Source organism: Vipera berus (assembly GCF_964194415.1).
Source record: "Vipera berus genome assembly, chromosome: 1".
NCBI classification, from domain to species: domain Eukaryota; kingdom Metazoa; phylum Chordata; class Lepidosauria; order Squamata; family Viperidae; genus Vipera; species Vipera berus.
In genome coordinates, this window is record NC_138202.1 from 57,614,130 (window position 1) to 57,629,901 (window position 15,772).

Sequence of the window (15,772 nt, forward strand, 5' to 3'; positions counted from 1 at the left end):
ACTGTACTTACAACCTTATGATCTAGATCTAGATCTTCAAACTTTGTAAATGTGAAGATACTTTTTCATCATCAGTATAACAGCTTGCCACCAAACAAGAGCTATATAGCAGGAACTTGGAAATTAAGAAACCCTTTTGACCAATTCAGTTGTAATGCATGAAAGACTAGTAAACCTCAGAGTGACCCATTTTATAATGGATATTTGTGTGTATGAGAGAGGGAGCGGGGAGAAGGGAAAGAGAGAGGGAGGGAGGGAGAGAGAGAAAATTCTGTTTGTTATGAAAAAAAAAGAAACCCAGGTGGAAAGTGGGCATTCAGAAAGAACAGGACATTTGCTGGTCCATATTAGCACGCAAGATTCTTGAAGATGACCTCTTCTGTGGTCTCCAAATGGGCATCTTAACAGGTGAAGACGGTAAGGGAATTATTCCAGAATGAGATTCTAGTTCAAAGTCCTCTTCCAATTTTACCAGAAGTAGCTGAACTTTCAGCACCGAAGGGTCACAGACAAAGTTGTTCCTAAAGGCCTACACAAAACTTGAGAGGCCCTTATAAATATTCAAATACTTATGGCAGATCCATGCAATATTTGCGTTTAGACAGATGTGGGTAAATGAGAGCCAGTTCTAAAATTTCCCCAGTAAACTTATGTTTATTATGTCAGTTCTAATTATCATGCATTCTAGTGGCTTTAAGGCTTGTTTTCTACACCACCAGGCATCACAAACATTAAAGCATTTTATACTGTCATTGTACATCAATGTTTGCACTTGGTTATACATATATACAGAAATGATTCACACCTTGCTATTTCCTTCTTTCAAATGAATGTAATTTTACTGTGAAAGCAACTTTTTAATAAATGTTATAAGAAATACAGCAAGGCACAGTTTCTTTTTAAAATGTGGGGTTCTTTTCTGATTACCACCTCAAGAAGCATAGTAGAAAACCAAAATGTTTTATTTAATTTAGTACAATGTTAACAGTTCTTAATATACAACACTACATAGCTGTTTCTTGAAGTGTTGCATAGTTGTTGTTGTTGTTTTTAGAAAAAGCAAAAAGATACATTTGTGTTTACTTTGTATAACCGGTTCTTTCGAATCAGGAGCAATTGTTTCCTCTTTGCTGCAATCATAATTTCCTTTCTACAATACTTTCAATAAACAATATGCGTTGTACACATAAAATACCAAATTTGATACATAAAACAGGAGAATTAATGACATTTACAGTTATGAAATGATGGCTTGAAATGATCACAGAAACTGTGCAATTGCAAAATCATTAAAATATTAGTGGGTGAGATGTCATACAGAGGCATACACATTTGAAAAGAAAGTTGTTAAGAGGTAGCTTGGCATATAAACCCATATGAAAGAAAAACGTTTTGCTAACTGAAATTGCTCCAGCATATGCAACCTGGTTACAAAGCTAAAATGTACAAATAACGTTTGGAAGGAAAATTTATCTTGGGAGTCAAGTGTAACAAAAGGCAGTGATACAATGGAATTAGAGGTCATCCCAGGGTTTAGAGGATAAGCCTACATCTGATATGCAGCCAAGTTTCTAAAAGGAAAAGGGGAAAGAAAAGGAAAAAAAAAGTAAGAGCGTGCTACATCGACTATAATTCCATTTGTAAAACACAATCTTCTCTAAAATAGCCACATTAGCTATTATATGATCTCACACCAGTGTCCTTACCGGTATATGCAAAATCAGCTATGAACAGCATTTTTTTGTAGCGTATGGTTTAAATCAGAGTTATATCTTCTCATTGATGTGGAAACCCTCATTGATTTTTATAAAACAAGATTTAGTTTCAAAAGACACAGGGGAAATAATCAAGTCTGACCTTTTCCCTCAATCCCATCCTTTTAGGTATCTGTGAACATGCCTCCTCTACATTCTGAAAGTGTATCAATCAATAGGCACGTAAGACTCAATAAAGGCCACCCAGCCAACCAATATAATCTGCAATCCTGAGCCCACTACATGGAAATAAGTCCTATTAAAATCAGTAGGATTGACTGTCAAATAATCTATTTAGGCTTGAGGTTATATAAATATGGGTATAATCTAAAATACTGAATCGAATTCTCTCTCAAAAAAATAAAAAAAGAGAAGACATAGATAAATAATCCACTAATTGATATTGCCCTAATATTTCTTACTAAGAGGAATAATTAATATAGATAGTCCTCAAATTATGACTGTTTAAACAATAGTTCAAAATTATGATGTCTTCAGAAAAAGTGATTGATGACCTATCTTTGCACTGGCAAATGTTGCCCCATGCTCACAATCATGTAATTTGCAATTTGTTGGCAACAACAACTATTTTCTTGCCACTTGGCAACAACAACTATTTACAACTGATTACAGCATCGTGTGGCCACATGATCATGGTCTGTGACCTTTCCAGCTTGTTTCTTACAAAAAAAGTAAGTTGGGGAAGCTTTATTTGTTTAATGACCGCAGAAAAAATGTTTGTAAAATTACATCTGGTCATTATGATGGCTCACTTTACAACTGGATTGACTTATGATGGAAATTCCAGTTCCAATTATTGACATGAGTCAAAGACTACTTGTATTTCTGATGCAAATTGTTTCCAGTTTAGAATTTAGGGTTAACCTGTGCAACAAAGAGCTAAAGCATGGGATGAAGATTACAAAGGGATTAGTACAAAGTACCTTATCACAGCATTTCCAAGGAGGCTCTCCAGCCTTGTGTTTTATACTTTTCAAATTAAGTAAAAATATCTGGAGTTATCCAGTCACATTCTTGTTTAATATTAATTAATGTTGTGGACCCCCCCTCTTTCTCTCTCTCCCCCCCCCTCTCTCTCCCTCTCTCCCTCCACAAATTTGAAACAAATGCAGGCCTATGATTTAAACATGAAACATGAGTTGCATATCTACCCTCAAATCCTAAAATGGGCTTTTAATAATATTTAAAAAAACATACACTATTAGAACTGTGTGCTTTTTAAGTATCTAAACTTATACATAGCTATAAAATTAAATATGTCAACTTAATATTAGAAATAAAACAATCTGGTACTCTTTATATAAGCTTTCTAGAAAAAATTACTACTTTGACAAAATACTGATTAAATCACGAAACAAACCAGGAGGTTAATCTACACCTGACATTCCTTCATGATTTCTTGGACCTACATCACCATTTGGTAGTAATCTCCTTGACTAAGAAGAATGGAAGATGTCTTTGGTTGTTTGTTCCAGTTCTGGCCAGTTCTAGACCTTTCCTATTAGTTTGTGTGAACTTATTGGCACTGCTCAATGGTAGAATAGAGATGGCATTAAGCACTGGTCATGATAGTACAAATTGTTCGCAGGCATGAGGTAATGAGCCTCTCTGACATTAAATCAAGTTTTTTAAAGAAAATAACAATAATAATAACAATCCAAGTCTTTGGAAAGAACTACATAGGTGGATAAAAATGCTAAATCCAGTCTAAATATCTGGCTGACTATGTGACAAAACATGATATAGCAGGACAATATCAAACACAATGAAGTTAAGAAGAAAGTCAGAAGTGAGTACATCATGAGAATAAAGATCTTAAAGTCTAAACCCCATCTAAGCAATTAACACTGAGGCAATTCCAGTCAATGGATACACAATTGAAATAGTGGACTGGACTGAAGCCACTGAACTAAAAGCCCTGGATAAGAATACCAGAAAAATAATGACAATGAATCATTGGTGGAGCAGTGGGCTAATGCCTCCTTAAGTAACACCAGCTGCCTGCAATTAGTGCAGGTTCGCATCCCACCAGGCTCAAGGTTGACTCAGCCTTCCATCCTTCCGAGGTAGGTAAAATGAGGACCCAGATTGTTGGGGGCAATTAAGCTGACTTTGTAATAATGCCGCTTGGGGGTGTGTGTGAAAGCCCTAATAACCAGGCATATACATAGAATGAAGGCTACTGCTAAGCTTGTAAGCCGCCCTGAGTCTTCGGAGAAGGGCGGGATATAAATGGAATTAAAAAAAAATGACCTGAATGATTGAGAATCTCCATAGACAATGAATCATGTGCCTCATCCTCACAGCCATCTTGACAGACTATACTTACAAAGGAAAATAGGTGGGCATGGAATGTTGAAAGTACACCAGACAGTTGAAGAAGAAGAAAAATCATTTCAAGAATATCTGAAGGACAATGAAGAAGATGCACTGAAGGCTTACTAAATACCGGAGAGACCCAACTGGCCTATATGACTAAATGAAGAATAAAAAAGAGACACAACAAAGTAAAGTACTACATGACCAATACATTGGGGGGGGAGCAGGCCAGCAGAAAACTGCATGGATAAGAGCAGGAAAGTTGAAGAAAGACACAAGAACACACCTTAAGAACAAATGCATACAAAGCTAGAACTGAGAAGACAGCAACAGGCAACAAATGCTCTCTGCAAAGAAACTGAAGAAACAGTGGACAGACCGACTACAAACAATGGCACGACAAAATAGCAACAATGGTGCATTAGAATATCTGCAAGAAATGCTGTTTGCTTGCAAGCAAGAACTGGTTGAAAATAGACAAAATAATAGAAAATGAAGAAACTAAAGTGTTCTGGCACTTAAGAATTCAAACAGATAAGCACTTGTCACATAACACCCCAGACTTATCATTTGTCAATAAGAAAGTTTAAAAAAAAATCTACATAGTGAACGTTGCAGTACTTGAAAGACAGCAGAATAGAAGTGAAAGAGCTGGAGAAAAATCACAAAATACAAAGACCTGCAAATAAAAGTAAAATGATTATAGAAAAAGAAAGCAAAGACAGTACCAATAGTAATAAGTGTCTTGGGTGCAATCCCAAAACATCTGGAACACCACTTGAGCACCATCAGCATTGACAAAATCATCCATCAGTCAATTGCAAAAGGCAACTTTACTTGGAACAGCTTTCATCGTGACAGTACCTTTAATATTATTAAATATCTACCTAGCCCAGATCCTTGAAAAGAATTTGATAGGTGGACAAAAATGCCAAATCCACTCTAAGCATCAGGTTGACTGTGCAAACAATAATAGTAATAATAATTACTACTAGTAGTAAGGCTAGTATGCTGGCAAGATCCAGTTAAAGCTTAGGGTCTTAAATATTCATCACTAACCAATCCCAGAAAGATCATTTGGCTGACTTTATAAACTAAAGCACAAAGTTTGGTCACACTAAGTATAACTCTTGTATCTGCAATGCAATAGTGTCAATAGAAAAGAAATAAATCTACATGGTCTAATAGTAAAAAAAAATAGGATGATGTGAACACCTCAAATATAGCAGAATGAGCAATACCAAAAAAGGAGATATGGAATTTATCTTAAAAGATTGCTGATAACAAGAACACTGAAGTAGGCCTAACCTTGGCTAGATGAATGAGATGTCTCGCCAGTTGGAAAAAGTTCAAAATTTTCCTGCATAGATGGCACCTCTTGTTGTTTCTTTTGCCCTGTTATATTCTTATGTTTGGATCAATCAATTACACTAATAAAGATGATTTGATGTGAATGACTTGGCATCACCTCGTGGAAGAATTAGACGACAGATGGTAGGGAAAACCTCTGTCTGATACATGATTAGACAGTCTCTGCAAATCAGAATAGAAAATAGTGGACTGCGTAAAAAATAATTGGATCTGGTATAACTTCATGTGTGCCTCAAAGAAAAAAGTATAGGAGGTAAAGGCTATGGACCATACTGACAGGAAAAGAAAGTGCCATGATAAATTTTCTTGATAAATCTTGCCTCCATGGAAAACAAAACCTCTGAACCTTTGAGGAAACATCTCTGTACAGTTATAAAGTTAGCAGCAGTCTGGATAAAACAGCAGAATTATCACTTATATAGAATTTTTTAAAGCTGCTGTCCCTTAATGGTCAATTTTTTACCATCCATATAAAAGAGTGAGATTACAGCTTCAGTATATGGTATTCAGCAGGAAAATATATTTGCTCACAACAGCTTTATTCTGGCTTGCAGCTGGAGCAGAAATCACATTAAATTAGTTGAACTACGTTGGTAAATATGCATACTGTCACCTTTGCGTACTGGGTTTATTTTTAGGGTATACATATACCATAGATAATTTTTCTCTTAAGTATCTCAGCTTCACATAAAATCACACATTTTAATGAGCTTACAGCACAGGTGCTCCAAGAAAAAAAAATAATGGTGTTTGCCATTTATCTTTCAAATTAAATAATGTGTTTTTAAATAGTAACTTTTTTCATAATACACTTATGGGAACAACATTTATCTGTCACATTTTAAAAGATGTATTAGTAATAAATGTAAATTACCTTTGGAAAATCAGTAATTAGGCTCATCAAAAAATAAACAATCTGCCACCAAAAAGATAATCTTTAGCATAGTTAAGTATAATAACTGTTATTTGAATAAGTTAACAAATTAGGATAGATTGCTTCTAATTCATTTCCCATAGCATGAGAAATGAAGTTAAAGTATCAAGTAAGCCCTCACAGTAGGGAGGAGGGATTTCAAGAATCTGGTGGGTAGCTTACAGAGCCTGGGGTCTTCTTGTTGACTTGAGGAGCTGTGGATTTCTGAGTTAGGGTACTTCTTATGTGAAGACTCCACAGCAATATCCTTGCTGAATTATATTACACCTTCATTAATTGACATTTTAGAAGGCACCTCAGTACGTATATAGCTTTGTATGCACTAAGTTTCTGCCTTTAGTGAAAAGGAAGCTTGGGTAGGCAGTGACAGTTGGTGCACAATCACTAATAGGTGAATATTGAGCCAAGGCAAGGGTGGAAAATCAGTCATGAATTGTACTCTCTTGGGCTATGCAAGATGCAGGGAAGTGTGCAGGTTTTGCTTGCTTTCTGTCTCTTCATGGCACTTCCTTTTTCACTCTCTTTTCTAGCACTCTTTTCTTTCTTTCCCTTTCTTTTTTTCTACTCTCAGAACAAGTTGTCTGAGGAAGCCAGATTATTCTTGCCAGAAACCTAAGTGAATTCTTCACAAAGCTTTTGAAGTGGAGGCTGAAGGAGGTAGATTGCCCACTTCTGAATTAGAACACATCATTGTAACTGTAGAAAATATGTAATTTCCGGTATATTGTCCTGAAAATAAGAGCTGTATCAGTTTCCTCCTTTTGCTAATGCACATTCCAATAAACTATTCATATTGGTTTGTAAAGGTGAACTGGTTTCGGTAATAACTGCCATGTTTCTTAATTCCAGGACTTCACATTCAGTTTTCTGGTTTTCTTGGGGGAAAAAGGAACATATTGATTTCACAGGAGGTGGTTGGGGGGGGAAGTGTCCACTGAGAACTTGTATAGAGCCAATAAGTTGTTAAAGCTGACATTGACTAGACAGTGCAATAAACCAAAGGATAGCACAGAAATGTAGTCTACACTGGTAATACCAGTTTTCTTCAATTATTTGCCACCATCTAGCTCAAATTTAAATTTAAAAAGACATGATAAGCATGCTTATCAGAAAACAAATGTGAGATTTAAAGCAATGGTGTAACGATTATGGAATTGATGCCTATAGTTCTTACATGGACAAGGGCAAATAATATTAATTTTAATGTTGACTTCATTTATGTTACGTATATTGCTTTAGGCCCTAGTTAGGATTGAGATTTTAGCACATGAGATGGGGTATCACAGGTTAGGGCTCAAAATACTTTAAATATGGTAAACTCAGCACTGCTACATTTAATAGGAAACAGCAAGTGACATATATAAATAATGGTTCAATATCTTTTTCTCCTCCAGTGCAAGTAATATAGCATTGATTCTAAATTTTCTCTAAGGTTAAGTATTATATTTCAAGAAACAAAACACAAATGTTTTCTAAATGAACTAATTAGAATTGGAAAGGGAGCTACAAGCAGTCCAGGTTGCAGTCACCAAGACCAGTCATTAGGTGAGGACCTCACTCTTCCCCTGCTCTGTGCATCTTGCATCCACTTCAACTCCCTCCCCCCAATCAAATTTTTATCACAATCAAAGAGCAGCAAAAGGAAACAGGGATGCACTCAACTGAAAAAAATAATGGTGGATATGGAGGCAGAGGTGACTCCAGCAGAGGTGAGACAAAGGTGATGATAAATGTCAGCTGGGGGCAACCCTGGAGAGCAGTGAAGGATGAAGACAGTGGCCTCTTCATCATGGTTGTGCTCTGCAGGGTGGCCAAAAGGCAGAGAAGGAGGGAGTTGAAATGAAGGCAGTTTGTGCAGGGCAGAAGAACGTGATTGCAAGATGCTACATCAATCATAAAAAGTGAGCCAGTTGCCAAGCATTCAAATTTTGATGATGTGACCATGGGGAAGTTACAGTGGTCGCAGTTTTGAGGACTTAGTATGAGTCCATTTTTCCCCAGTAACTATGGATGGTCACTGACTACCTGTAAAAGGTAAGCTTAAATATTATTTTGTTATTGTGAAAATAAATTCAAAAGGCACACTGTTATTATCTACTGAAACAGTCCTAAGCAATATTACCATTTGTTTAATTATATGGTCATGTCACTAATAATATTCAGTCATCAAGATTTCAGTACATACCTGCTCATGAAATAACATCTATGTGTCCAGGGAGAGTTACATTCTATCTCTTTGTATTTATGTGCCTTTCTTTGTAAAGAGGCAGGAGTTTTTCTTCACATACAAGAGTTTTTGGGTTTGGGAGCATAACTTCTTTGCCTTTTGAGTGATCAGGTTTTAACTGAGTGGCTTTAACTAAGGTCTTTGGCGAGGTGACAAAATCTTCAGATTTTGCAGTGCCAAAGGACTGATCTGGATGGTTTTCTATAGAATCGTTTGGAAAAGAATTCAAGACTGGACCTTTGTTAGAGATCTCTTGATTGAAAGATTCATCAGGATAATTTTTTATGTTCTCTGATACTGTTTTGCTAAAAGTGCCTGGAGGATTTGTACCCTTCTCCTTAGATAAGAAAGAAAAGTCATTACAATAGGTGGATGTTTGGGGTTCATCTATTAAATCCAAGTCCTTGTACATGACCAAAGGTACCTCAGCTTCATTAGGAGCAATGTGCATCTGCTGTTCAACTCGTTCTTCCTCAGGACAGGCTTCAAAAAAGCATTCAATGTTTTCTGCAAAGTCCAGCGGAACAGGAGTACTGCTCTTTTCTTCAACGTATTTAGTCACTTCCCCACAGTCACTATCATGAGAAGAGAGTGAAAGGTAAGAATAAAAATCCCCCTTTCTAAGTTGGATTGGCCTGTGAGAATGTTCTAGAACCTTTTCTTTGATCTGGGCTAATGAATGCGGAACAGCTGGTTCACTTTCAGGCTGTGATTTGTTCTTCAAGGCTGTGGAAGCCATGTCAATTATCTCCATCACAAAATTATGCACTGAGCAATCTTCCCCGTTTCTTTTATCAAAAGCAACTGATTCACAGTTGCAGCATGAATCATGACTGCTAGCTGATGTGTTTTTTTCTGTTTCATTTGATTTTAAACATGCATAGCAATCACTAACATGCTCACTAATTCCTGTTTTACTTTGTTGATAACTTGGAGGCAATGTTAATAACGCTGTACCTGGTGTACTGTCTTCTTTGATATCTGAGTCACATTCTGTGAGAAGATTTTTAATACACTGGCCAGCATACTGAATATGATTTTGATACTCTTTTTGAGGGCTGGTTATATTTGGTAGCTGAACAGCTTCCTTACTGTTAATATGAGAATCTTTTGAACTATCAGTAAATGATTCACAGATACAATCTTCGTTTTCACTCTCTTTCCCATCTAATGTACTAACAGTTATAGCAGATGTTGAAATACATTGTCCATTTAGACTTTCTTGAGTAATGGCAACATTTCCATTCTCCATATCATCTACTAAGCGATCTTGCAAAAGCTGAATACCTTCGTTTTGTGCTTGTCTTTTTGTCTCTGATGTACGATTCTCCAATAAATTCTTACTGTTGCCATTATTTTGTGAAAGCTTACATACGGAATCACTCAAAAATTGTTCAATGTTCAATGAATCCTTTGGTTTCAAAGTCTCCTCATCTCTTAACTCCTTATAGCCCCAAATGTCATCATCCACATGATGTCTTCTCTTCTCCTTTGTCAGACATAATTTAGGTCTAATCCAAGTGTGGAGTTCATTCTTAATGTAGTCAAGTCCTGAAATTAAATTGCAGTCTTCATAAATATCCTCATCAGTTGCAATGCTGGAATCATCATCGTCATCTTTCATGCCGAGCTCTTCCTCAGTCAAGGTGAGAGTAGAACTTGATAACAAATCACTATCATCTTCATCATCAGTGCAAGCGGAGGTGCAGGAAACATTAACAATCATGCTAACATTGATATCACTCTCATCAGCCACAGATTGACTGAGGTGCTTTCTGAATGATGCATTTGAATCTAGCACTTTGATCCTGGGCATTATAATGTCTTCAGAGCAGAGAGACAGGTCATCACTGCTGCTTAACTCAGTAAGAGAAGCAGGTGAGTCTTCATTGATTGAGGAGGCAATATCCAGTGATACCTGGCCAGTCAAGGGCATTCTTTGAGAAGTGCTCTGGAGGGTGATATCAGAGATGCTCCGCTTTATTTTTTGATCTAAAGGACTTTGGATATTTTCTAAACGATTCAAAAGATCTAACGTCCTTTTACTGAGTTCTCCAACAGAATCACTACTTCCGCTTAGATCACTAGACCCATTATGACTAAAAAGGTCTTCATTGCTCTTGTAAGGATTTACCAAACTCTCTAAGGAAGTGCTACGATTAAGGCCATCTCCACTTCTAAAAACAGTTAAGCCCAACAATTCACTTGTCAAACAAAGGGAATCTAAAGAAGAGCTATGAGACAGAGTTGAAAACGCTTTGCCATTTGTTGTGTCACATAGTTTCTTTAAATCTTCCACAATCTCAGTGTGTTTAGGATTGGCATCATTCCAGTCAGTTGGTAAAGCAAGCTTTTCTGTACAGGATTTTAACTCCCCAGGCTGATTTCCAGATATAAAGGGAACTTTATCAAAATAAAAGCCATGAAGCAAATTGCCCTGCTTGTGTGTTTTTTCTAACTGTGGTTGCTTTATCATCTGTGGTAGCTTTAATTTTGAATCTTGAAGATATGAGTAGTCATAAAATGTAAAAGCATTGTGTTTTCCTTGTAATTCTTCTGCACTCATAGAATCATGATGGGTACCATTGACCACATTTTTTGTTTTGTTACTAAACTTTGGTTCAGATGTTGTGAAGTTATCAAGGCTTTCTTCATCTTTCTGCTTAAAATTTTGTTTTATCACATCAACTATATTCCCTAAGTCAGAATCTGAAATATTAGTCATAAATTTATCTTGTATTCCATCAGTATCAGGAAACAATTGGATTTCAGAGTTGCTGATAGCTTTTGGCTTTCTTTCATTGATTACTTTATTCTGACTTTCAGAATGCCTGGTAATGTTTCCACTATGATACATATAATTCTGAGGTTTTGCCAATGTGGTGCTACCCATTAATTCTGGCAAATATTTTGTAGATGATAAAGAAGAATCTTTATTTATGTCTTTGTTTGCAATAGTTGAAGGTGTAAGACTTGAGCTTTTGGTTGTGTTTTTCATAAGAGATATATGATTTTTTCTGGATAATTCAACATCATGGAGGCTGTATACTTGGTAGACCTTTGGGCCTGAAGAAGATGTCATTCTTGGATCACTGAGATTGTCTCCATGAATGCTAGGGGCTCCTTCTTCTTTTGAATTACCATTACCAGATATTTCAGGTGAAGAATTCAGCTTTGTGTCATCTTGTTTTAGTTCAGGTTCAGTAAATTCTTCATTAATACTAATTAACTTATTACTTATATCTGTTTCATCCCATTCTAGAGCATCTTCACTTGTGCTATTTAGCTCCATTAAACCAGGATCAATAACATTCAGGGAGTCCTGTTTAAAAAAGAACAACAGAATTATTAGTTAAAGCAGAGTTTTAATTCATAAATTTAACATCATAACTGGAATATATGAAGTGTGTGTGTGTGTGTGTGTGTGTGTGTGTGTATAATATTTTCTTCTTTATCACCTCCTAGCTGATCATCATTAGAATGAAATTTACACTCATCAAACTAATATTGGCTTAAACACACAATTATTGCTTTTGGGCATGGTACTCTTACATTTTGCAGATATCTCAGGGAGATAAGTGGCTCTCTTTAAACTCTCTCTGAACAATATCTGTACCAACAACTTAGTAGATCAAGAAAGAGTTGGGCTCATGATGCCTATGGAAAACAGTTCAGCGACACTTATATCACATGCAGTATTCCCCACTAATGGTGAGAAACATGGTGGCACATTTCAGTCAGTATGCCACAAGCCCAAATAAAGCCCAGATTTACTCCAAGTGTTCTCAAGCTATTTTATATCTTTCAAGTCAATATACTGTTGCTGATATCCCATCAGCTAGACGATGTACTGATCCACATTCAATATGCTTTATTCATAGTGAAAGAACTATATCAAGTCCCCATTACAGTCCATCAAGTGTAGATTTTACGTTCTGCTGAATGATGATGCAAGATTTTAAAAAGTTGTCTTCCAACGCACATTTGTACAACATTTAATCACACATATCTTTTTCTAATATTTTAGAAGTATACTCAGCTGTGAACAAAAAGCAAATTGTATACTACAATAATTAAATAAAGCTATAAACTTCACCTATACTCCTTTTATGACTTTATAATCAAAATGGTATGCTGGAGATTGGAATAAGGATGCATTTCTCATTCTCATTCCTCAACTTTTAGTCCATCATGCTATTACTGAAATAAAAGAACTATCTTAAATATATACAAATAGAGGGCAAACTATGTGCTTCAGTAGAGTTGGATTTCCATAATTCCCAGTTAACATAGTCATTAAATGTAGGAATGGTAGGGTGGGAGGGTGTAGCTAGAAGTGTCAGATTTATCTGACAAATTTCTTTTCAAGTAATAAAAGCTCTGGCAAAATACAATATGTCATTCACAAAATCCACAAGGACTTAAATATTTCTCAGCTCAAATTTCATTTAAAAATATATTTCAAAAAATGGATACATCAAGGCAAAGAATAATACATGATTCACACAAAATATATAAAGGAAATAAAAGTACAGTATTACTGCAGACTGAATATGGAAAGAACGATACATCCCTGATTGTTGTCCAACACATCTGGAAGGCACCTGGATGTAAAAAATTGGTAAAGGATTTCAAGATTTTAAATCTTCTACCTAAAAGCTCCATAGTTAGCTCTAAAAAGATATCACTGGAGCTTCTCCTTTATTCAAAATTATATGTCCCATGTAACTTACATACAGTTTAAATAGCCATCTGTAAATTCCATAGAGTTTGTGAATTATTACTCAGTCTCTTCTCAAATATGAAATATTTTTTCTTTGATTGGAAGGATAACATTTGGACTGTAAATCAACTGTTGCCAGCTTTATTTATTTTGCCTGTTGTACAAATTCAACAATGCAAGTCCCACAATGATGTAACTTTAACTCACTTATCTTAAATGTAAATCCACTTAATATAAAACATTTTTGTCTCTTACCTCATTTAAACTATGTAAAATTTTAATAGAGAAATAAAAAGATCCAGTCTCAGTAACAAAATGTTGGTGTAACCCATGTTAGTGTTTCATTTGCTTTCACAGGATCAAGCAAACTATTAAAGGGGGCCAAAGGTAGGGTGAGAAGTTTGGACTGCAGGACTGCTTTTATAGCATCTTAAATATGTTAATTTAGTCACTTCTTGATACTGTAAATCAGGGGTGTCAAACTCAATTTCATTGAGGGCCGCATCAGCATTGCGGTTGCCCTCAGGGGACCGGGTGGGTATGGCCAGGGTGGGTGTGGCCTACTGGGTGGGCGTGGCTAGAGTGCGTATGGCCTACTGGGTGGGCGTGGCCAGCTCTACATCGTTCACATCAAGGGTGCCTATGGGGGCCTGGGCAGGAGTGGGACAGATCTGAGGGTCTCTGGCAGAAGGAGGGTCTCTGGGCCAGGGCCAAGGCAGTGGGGGCCGTTCCCTCACTGTTTCCAGGATGGCTTCGCGGGCCACATGAAACCACTTCGCGGGCCGGATCCAGCCCCTGGGCCTTGTGTTTGACATGTCTGCTGTAAATGAAGTACATAGAATTGGCAGGGCCTCCTGAAATGTGTGTTGAATGAAGCCTGAAGAAAACTCATGCTGTGAATAAGGAGTCAAATACATAAACAATAACACCTGACTGAATGAAGCTGAACTGGACTAACTTTGGACTAAAACATTGCATGAAGCCATGTTTTGAACCAAAGATGGTTTTAACTGGGTTTTTTTTCTTCTTCAGCTCTTATGGAAATAGTTGATGCAAAATAAAACACAATGTCCTGTTTACTTTGGGATACTACTTTAAAGTGAAGAAGCAGAGGTAGTTCCTGACATTTCTTTTTGATTGTAGTATCCTATTTGATTATGCAAGAATTCAGAATTTAGTAGAACATATTGGGATTTATAAAACTAATAAACAATACTGAGATTGCTATTATTTAAATATATTTAATGTTGTAGAATTACTACAATATTATTTATATTCCACATTGCTGTGTTATAATGTTATATTATCAAAGAATTTTGTTTCTAATTACAGTGGTAGACACAATATTTTGGGCAACTGGGGAATTTTTTAATTCAGCAGGGCATCCAAACCATATAATTGGAACCATAGGGTAGTCACCCCCTTGACTTTTTAAAATCTTCCTTTGGATAATATTTAAACAAAAATTGGAATGTACTATACTGTTCCATAGTTTGAACTAATTTTGGGGGGGGGAGTCATGTTTCAATTGATTCTGATTTATTTTTATATTTTTAGTCAATTGCTTTGTACTTTGAGTAATCATTTTAATTACATTACAGTTGCTTCATTTATTTAATTGAATGGATCCTTTAATGTATATTGTTTCTATTTTTAATGACTTAATATCACTATTCTAATAAATTCTAAATTGATTTTCCTTTTTGATGCAAAAGTTTACAGGAACAACCCAAAATGAAGGGAATTTTTTAAAAGGAATAATTTTAGTAGGCAATTGGTTCTCTTGATGGCTGCAATGGAAGATAGTGAGAGAACTTCAATTTTCTCATGTCATGCTAAATGACTTGCTGGACCAGTTTTTCAATAGTCGCAGGAACGTTGTTTGATACAAAACATATTATCACCTTAATGAGCGTGCAAAGTGTAAATTTCCAGATGGAGTGGCATTGAGCCTTGGATTTGATATGTCAACAAATAACAGCTTAGCACATGACAGTGTTAATGCTTCTTCTCTGCATGAGAGAAGAATTGTTTCTCCTATAGAGAAACAGTTATGATGTCAGATATATAAGGCTTGTGCCTTGGCAGAAAAGATCTGCAATATCATTCTAACATACAGTACTGTTATAAACAAGACAATTTACAAAAGCAAAGCCTATGCACCACATGCCTTTCTCCATTAATGCAGTTTTATGAGTTTGAATATTCTATATATGTTTACTTTTCTTCTGTCACGTTCTCATCATGTACTAAATAAATAATAATGAGTTTGAATGTCCAATTCAATCATAAGCTAAGCGTATAGGCTAACCTAAGCTGAAAGTTAGTTAGTTGTGATTTGATATGTTGTGCAGTGCAATCATAAGAATAATGTTGTTCCTTACAGAGGTTCAGTAATAGCCCTCCACAAAATTAGATTAAAA

General features: G+C 36.0%; 1 protein-coding gene across 1 annotated transcript in view; it reads right to left on the bottom strand.

The window, feature by feature from the left end:
* Positions 1 to 960: 960 nt before the first annotated feature.
* AKAP6 (A-kinase anchoring protein 6) overlaps positions 961 to 15,772 on the bottom strand; it is a gene marked incomplete at its 5' end in the record, with an annotated part of 235,359 nt that continues 220,547 nt past the window's right edge. The window contains 2 exons of the mRNA XM_081319843.1: positions 961 to 1,571; positions 8,585 to 11,948. Coding sequence (XP_081175969.1) covers positions 8,628 to 11,948 — 3,321 coding nt within the window. The 3' untranslated portion in view covers positions 961 to 1,571; positions 8,585 to 8,627. The remainder of the gene's footprint in view (positions 1,572 to 8,584; positions 11,949 to 15,772) is intronic.